Below are 8,509 nucleotides of genomic sequence, written 5' to 3'. Positions count from 1 at the left end.
ATATATATATATATATATATATATAAGCCCTGGTGGCACAGTGCCTGAGGCATTTGACTGCTAACCCAAAGGTTGGCAGCAAACCCACTAGTCACTCTGCAGAAAGAAGAGTGGGCAATCTACTTCTGTAAAAATTTACCACCTCAGAAATCCAAAGAGGTTTGCTATGAGTTGGAATTGACTCAATAGCAGTCAGTTTGCTTTTGAGTTTTGTATGTATATGTCTTGGTTCTCTAGTGCAACTATAACAGACATACCACAAGTGGCTAGCTTAACAAACAGGAATTTATTCTCTCACAGTTTAGAAGGCTAAAAGTCCAAATTCATAATGCTGGCTCTAGGGACTGAGTGAAGCCTTCCTGACTGTGGACTACAGCTCTACCTCTTAGTCCAGACCCACTGAACTGGAAGATTCTTTTTACTCATGCAGCTTCTGGCTGCTGAGGCTGATGGATCCAAGGTTAGCAAGTAGAATGACACAATTCCAAGATCAATAGGCACATGGTAGGCTACCAGTTCAAGTCCAGGAACAATCCCCAAATCAGCAGGCAACAACACGGTAGGCCACTCGATGAAGACTCAGCCAAATGCTGGATTCAACCGTGCCAAAAACCTAGAGACCATTCTCAAAGCATCTCCTTACACACTGGAGGCAGGCCACACCCTGAAGGTAACTAATTAGCTGCTCATAGCAGATTCTATCATGGAGTTGATTACACCACATCCAATCTCGTCATGAAGAAAAACTGCATCCATCTGCCCAGCTGCTCAAAAACCACAGTCCAGCCAAGCTGACACACAACCTTAACTGCATTTATATATACACATGTATATGTGCATATATATGTATATATGTATATGTTTATGCTATATAGATAATATGTATATATTAGATAAGACACAAATAGACAAAAACAATAGGGTTTCCCCATTTATGTATAGAATAGAAATAGCCACCTCCTCTTTTCACAAAAGAAAAAAAAGAAAAAAAAACTTTATTCCATTAAGACAGGATGGAAATGCTCCTGTGTTTTTAGTCTAACCCTTAGTAATATAAAACATGTCTTTATAAGGGCTAGTGAATTTCTCCTAATGCTGGCCTTCATCCCTTTTGATATGTAAATACCTGGGGAGAAAATGTTCCATTATTCCTGGCACCTTCGGACCTAATTTAGGAACCTGTCTAGACTGTAACTATTTGGCCCTCTCTGGGAGATAAAAGAAGTTTTATTATCCTTTAAGATCAGATCTATTAAGTAGACAAATGGCTACAGATCTAATTCTCATGGTATGTGAAGAGTGAAATATTTTTATGAGTAATGAAAGCAACATCACATATCTTTATATCATTTAGGTTTTTTTTTTAACTTTTTATTTTGATTTGGGTGAAATTTTAGAAAGCATATCCATTTTACATTCAAGAGTCCATATACATTTTGTTTTGTGACACTGGTTGCATTCTCCACAGTATAATAGCTCACCTCCCACTTCCTCCCTGCGAATGTCAAGAGGCTAGAATAATTTGCAAGAGCCCTGAGAAATCCAGGGATGCTTTATTTCCCCACAATTATATCTGGATATTTTAAAATATTTACAAACATGACAACAATATAATAAATTATAAAAATATAAATAATGAATTCCACTACTGGGTAAAATGTAATAGGTAGCAGCAAACCACAAATTTCACTAAATAAGTAGAAGAAAATGATAGGATTAATTTCCTCAAATTACATTTTTTTCTTAAAAAAAGAAAAAAAAAAAATAAGAAAGCTGAATCTGGAGTGGATTTTCCTTCCTGTGGACATCTGCTAGATCTGGGCACAGGCTGAGGACTGGGCTTACAGTAGCCATATAGACTCCATTAGGAGAAAGAGGATCCAGCTGGACCGGAATCTGGAGGAGCCTAAAACACACAGGCATTTCTTCATATGGAATATTTGCTGATTGACAGAGTAGTGTGAGATCATAGGGAGGAGAGATGGAAAGGCAGAGTGAAATCTTCTGTAGCATTGCAATGCCTGGCTTAAAAAAAAAAAAAAAAAAATGCCATTTGCAGGGCACCTGGAACAAACACAAGTTAGGTATATCCTTCAACATATCTGAAACCAGATGAATGGAGTTTAACAATACACATTTTGAAGTTTAACAATACACTTTTTCAACAATTCCTGTTGAAGTGCTGAAGTGTTGAAGTGATCCCTCCCTTACCATATCTGTCAAGGAAAGGAAAGGGCTAACCTTCTCTTGTGGAAAGTAATTCCAATGTCAGTCTCTATCATTTTAGTATGAAAATATCTAGCATACATTTTAAAATTGAGATGTGTAAAGAAACAGAAATATGTAACTAATAATTATGAGGAAAAACTATCAATAGAAGCAATGAATGAAAAGATGGAGAATTTCAATCTCTTGAAAAAATGAAATGAATTCAACAATTCATAGATGCAAAGTTGAAATTAAGAACTCATGAAATGAATTAAAAAGCAGGCAAGTTAGCAGGATAAAATCCAATGGGCTATGCCCAAATTAAAGTACACAGAGAAAAATATAATGGGAGAAAAGAAAACCCAGACAAATGTGAAGTGACATGCAGGACATAGACAAATGGCTTAATATCCATGTAATTTGTTGTCTTAGAAGGATTAGTGAAAGAAAATGAGGCCAAATATTTAAACTGTTGTGGTAGTCTACTAACTTAAAGGGAAGCAATCAGAACTCACCCAGAGGCACAACAGAAAAGCCTGGTGATCTGTTTCCATAAAGATTACAACCAAAAAAACCTATGGAGCTCAGTTCTACTCTGTGACACAGGGGGTTGCCAGCAATTGAAATTGACTCAACAGCAACAGGTTTGGTTTTGGGTTTTATACTACAGCGATACATCCATATGAAAAAAAGTCAACTTTGACTCCTACCTCATAAAATACACAAAAATAAATTTGAGATGCAACATAGATCTAAATGTGATTGCAAAACAAGTCTATAGCAAAAAACATAGGCAAATGTTAGTGTAATTGGACCAGCAAAGCTTTGTTAAACTGGTCACAAAAATAATAAACTTTAAAAGAAAAAAAAACTATCAGACTTTGTGATAGTTGGAGCTGTGTGTCAAATTGGCTGGACCACAATTCTGTGGGGTTTAAGCAATTGTGATGTGAGTTATTCCCATGGTAGGAACTGATGTACATGTTTTGAGAAGCCAATCCATTGAAAGGGAGTTTCCCTAGGGGTGTGGCCTGCTTACAATATATTTATGGACATCCTGGGAAAAGAGACACTCTTCTGTGGATCGGGATCCTGTTGTGCTGCCTACTACTGTCAGTGAATGAACAATCCACCATTCGGCCTGGAGATCTTGGATTCATCATTTGTTGGAGTCAACAGCTGGTATACTGCCTGCCAGCCTTGAGCTCGTCAGCCCCTGCAACTGCATGAGTCAAGAAAAACCTCCAGCTTGACATTTGATCCAAGAACTTTGGATTTGCCAGCTTCTATAAGTGCGTGAGCTATTTTCCTAAGATAAATTTCTCTTTCTCTGTATGTATATCTAAGCTTTACTGGTTATGCTTCTGTAGAGAGCCCAGCCTAAAACAGACTTCATTAAAATAAAAATTTTATTTATCCAAAGACAACATTATGAGATAGAAAAGGTAATCATAGATGAGGGAAAATAATCTATTTATCCATTTAATCTAAGAAGATATCTGGCAAAGATTCATATATAAAATATATAAAAATTCTTACAAATACATGAAGAAAGAAAAATGATTCAATAAAATATTAGCTAAAAAATTTGAACAGGCACTTCACAAAAGAGGAAATTCAAATGGCAAACAGACGTAAGATGAAGTGGTTAACATCACAAGTTATCAGAGAAATGTAAGTTAAAACCAGAATAAGATATCACTACACATACACTAGATTGGCTAAAACTAAAAAGACTGATAATACCAAATAATACCAACTGTGGATGAAGATGTAGAGTAACTAGAATGCTCTTTCATTACTTACTGATGAATGTTTAGGTGACACAACCACTATGTTCATCATGATCATTAATGAGAAAATAAATTGTGGTACAGTCAAGAGTAGGAATTGACTTGATGGCAGTGGATTTGATTTGTCTTTTCTTTCCCTTTGTTTTCTTTTTTTTTTGGTATGGTCATACAATGAATATACACAACAATAAAAATAATTATTTTTACATGTTACAACATGTCAAAGACAATATTTGAGCAAAAAAAGCCAGGTGCAAAAGAAAATATACTACATTATTGCATATTTATAAAAATCAGTTACAGGGAAAATACATTGGTAGGAAACAAGAGAGTGGATGTTAACAGATGAGGGACACAGGAGACCTTCTGTGGTACTATAATTGATTTATATCTTCACCTAAGTGGAAGTTGTTGCTGTTGTTAGGTGCTATTGAGTCAATTTCAACTTACACAACCCCAAGTGGAGCTTACACAGGTATAAACCTGTGGTAGTTAAGGTTGTTATCAACTTGGCTGGGGCTGGTTGAGTGACTGGGCAGCTGGAGGTAGTTGTTCCCTATGATGACACTGTCCATTCCCTGGTGGAATCTGCTGCAGCTGAATTAGCTGCTTTAGGGATGTGGTCTGCTTTTCATATATAAGGAGAAGTTTTGGGATTGGTCTTTAGCCTTTTGGCACACTTGAACCTTGCATGTAGCCAAGTCATTGTTCAACAACTTGCCATGCCCTGCTGATCTTGGGACTTCATCTGGATTTGAATTAGTGGCCTGCCATGTTGTTTGGTAACACTGAAACTGTGCCTTTTTACTGGTCAACCTTGGGCTTGTCACCCTCAACAGCCAGCAGCTGTCTGAGTGAAGAAAAGCCTCCAGCTTCAATGGGCCTGGAGCAGGAGGCACAGCTGAAGCCCAAGGATAAGGGGCTTTCACTCAGCCTGTATAGACTGGCACTTTGCACTCAGACTTAAAGCCTCCAAAACTGTAAGAGAATAAACTCATATTTGTTCAAGCCATCCCATTTGTGGTATTTCTGTTAGAGCAGCACTAGGTAACTAAAATAAAACCTAATAAGCATTTGTAAAAATTCACTGGCCTGTGCACTTAGGATTAGTACACTTTAGTGCCTAAGACACTTGACTGCTAACCAGAAGGCTGGCAGTTCAAACCCACCAGCCACTCCTCAGAAGGAAGGTTGGGCAATCTACTTCCGTAGAAATACTGCCTCGGAAACCCAAGGAGGGGTCGCTATGAGTCGGGTCCGACTCGATGGCATAAAATAACAACAACATATCATATCTCAATATAAAAGATTATTAACTAAATGTTTAGAAATTTTCTCTTCTACATTGTCACCCATTTCTTTATAATTTGATTAAAAAAATAAGACATATGAAAGAAACAAACTAAAATGAGGAAATGGGACTAGGAAGGATAAGACTAATAAATAAAATGCACATCTTGAAGTGCCTTCTATTTAGCATTAATTTACAAAGAACTATTCTTCATATCATGTTGCCTTTCTTGAAAATCTATAGTTAGCTCTCATTAGCACATATCTACACTGATTCTTCTCATTTTATCAAAGATCTAATGATGAAATTTTGGATTGTAATAACCTTTAGACTTACAAATAAAATAAGAGTGTCATTTATTGTAGTTTCAAGAATTTATAAATATTAATATTCCTAACAATTTATCTTTGATTATTTAACTCTTTATACACATACATAGTGGAACTGACTAGAAAACATGGAAATTGGAATTTAGCTTAGTTTATTGTTGCTAAAACTCTCATACATTGGTATTATCTCATTTCTAGCTAATGCAAAGTTCATTACATCTTTGAAATGGTAAATTGAATTAATAATTTTAGACACAGTTTTGAGAGTGCTCTTTTAAAGTGTCAGGGTTGATTAAGAAGTCAAAGAGTCCAAACCTTAAAAATAAAGGCTGAGAATCAGTTATTTCTTAAAGCTGATGTCACAAAAATTGCTGATGCTAAATGAAACTGCCTCTCACATGGTAGAAAACACTGAAAATTCAATGCAAAACCAAATGCTTTGAGAATTCGAATGTGGATCACACCCTAGACAATTTTTCATCTTAGGTCCTTTGTAGGGTGAAGGTAAGGAAGTGTAGGATCTCTTGTTGTAAAGTCTATAATTTGCCAAATTCCTTGAATACATTGTACTTGCTATTCTTTTGGGCTTTTTGCTGTATTTAATTGTGGTCAACTAACTCCTTTCTTCTGTGTAAACTTTGGTCAGTTATCTACTTTTTTATTCAAGCTGTAAACCCAGGAGTCATTCTGGACCTATCCTAACTCTAACCATCCCTGTATTTTTTAAAAAACTGAAAGAATAGAAGTATCTGTTCCTTATTATTTTACTTTCCAAATATTTCCTATATACTTTTTCTATCCCTAAGGATCTCTGGTGGCACTGTGGTTAAAGAATCAGCTACTAACCCAATGGTCAGTTGTTTGAACCCACCAGCCATTCCATAGGAGAAAGATGAGACAGTCTACTTCTGGGAAGTTTTACAGCCTTGGAAACCCTATAAGGCAAATCTACTCTGTCTTATAGGATCATTATGAGTAGAATTGAGTCAACAGTCATGGGTTTGGTTCCTTGGTATCCCTATCTCTATTTTCCTTGTACCAATTAGACCACCCAACTTGAATCACAGCCAAGAAGGTGTCTCATATCTAGTCTTCCTGTCTCTTGTCTTGACCCTTTTAAATCCATCATTATATCATGTAGAATACTGTAATGAAAATATAAATTTGTCCACCTCACTCCCCTGCTGGAAGCAATTCAATGACTTGCCATTGACTTCATCTCTTAGTATGGACAATCTGTTCTTACTTCCCTTCCAACTTCATAGTCTACTAACTTACTTCTGTTTTATGACCTAATTTTAACAGTTTCATTGGAATGTCTCCCACTGCTTTGTGCTGCTTCATGCTTTGGTATTTATGCTTTTATTGTCTTTTACCTGAATATCACTTTCTTCCTTTTCAAATCTGGTTAATTTTGCACAATCTTTAATATTTATCTCAATGGCATAAATGCCCCTTTGTTTCAATAGCACCCTGTGCAAATTTCTGCCTTGGCACTTGCCTTATGCTGATTGTCCTTCATTAGACCATAAACTCCCTGTACACAGGATGTGTTGTTTATCTTATTCTCCAGTGCCTTGTACAGGGCTGGTCATATCGTAGATCGCAGTCTGTAAGTGTGGCTTGAGCACAATCATGTATATGCTACTTGTACATGTATTTGCTTGTACTCCAGAAATGTTACACCAATTTTGACTATCACCAACATGGGTATACTTGCATATTAATGAAACTGCTTAACAATACAACTGTTTTTATTTTTATTTAGAAAATATTTAGGGTTTTAATAACTACAGTCAAATATATCAAAGGCAGTTACAGCTACATGAGTTTCCTGTGTTTTTATAGGCATAATTAAAAAAAAAAGTATAATATTCAGTTTTTTTATGTTTTGTTTTTCTACAGATTGCTTCCAATTCCTGGGGAAAGTCATGGGGAGAGAATGGCTATTTCAGGATTCTTCGAGGAGTAAATGAGTCTGACATTGAAAAGTTGATTATCGCAGCTTGGGGTCAACTGACAAGTTTAGATGAACCATAATGTATCATTAAATTTCCATAGGACCATGCAGTTAAGTAACCCCTTAAATTGAACTTTAGCTATGTGAAGTACTCAGCGCCAGTGGAATTTTTGTCTCTTTACTCTGTCATTATAACGTACCTGTTCACTTGTTTTACCCCAGGCTCCATGTGACTGTTTCCTTTATGTTAGAACATATGAGAACACTAATAGAACTCAGCAGAGTGTTTAAATGCTCTTAAATTTCCTAACTTGTCCTTTTATTTTTTCCTCGCCTACCAGTGTATCTGCCTTTAATAGTTCACAGACTGTGTGAAGACACCATCTTAAAAGTGTATAGCACTTTTTTGCAGAAACGGTCATGATTTCTCTCTTTTTTGACCAATGAAGAGTTTAGACAACTAAAAGCTCATGGAAACTCACCAATTTGCCATTTTTACCACTTTTGTCCTCCACCTACATAGTGTTTTCTTATTTCAGACCTTGCTTATGTTTCATCAAAAGAACTGGAATTGGATTACAAATTGTTTCTCTCAATATAGTAGTGCTTTATTTCTTTTCATTTGCATAAACCTAAACCTAACTTGTAATCAGGTCACAAAAGGGAAGTCACTCTCCATGGTAAATGGCAACTCTGTATGGTATTGTGCAATATTCCTTGATGGGGAGATGTTGAAGATTGCAAAACTTTAGAGGCTAATAAATACAGTCATGACATACATATACCTCTATTTTGGGAAGCCAGTGTGCTTTGTTTAAAGTCTATTAAAATAAGCTGCAAAACTATATTTGGAAAGATAACATATTTACCCCTGAAAACGACAACATGATGCCATGAGTCAGAAAGAATAAATAACACTTTTATCACA

General features: G+C 36.0%; 1 protein-coding gene across 1 annotated transcript in view; it reads left to right on the top strand.

Moving 5' to 3' along the window:
* Positions 1-7,661, top strand: part of TINAG (tubulointerstitial nephritis antigen) — a 147,835-nt gene extending 140,174 nt beyond the window's left edge. The window contains exon 11 of the mRNA XM_007945625.2: positions 7,527-7,661. Coding sequence (XP_007943816.1) covers positions 7,527-7,661 — 135 coding nt within the window. The remainder of the gene's footprint in view (positions 1-7,526) is intronic.
* Positions 7,662-8,509: the final 848 nt, after the last annotated feature.

This window comes from Orycteropus afer, unplaced genomic scaffold (genome assembly GCF_000298275.1).
Source record: "Orycteropus afer afer isolate SDZICR_OR568_19922 unplaced genomic scaffold, OryAfe1.0 scaffold00140, whole genome shotgun sequence".
Taxonomy (NCBI): domain Eukaryota; kingdom Metazoa; phylum Chordata; class Mammalia; order Tubulidentata; family Orycteropodidae; genus Orycteropus; species Orycteropus afer.
The sequence above is the reverse complement of the archived record's forward strand: the minus strand, read 5'-3'. Positions and strand labels throughout refer to the sequence as shown.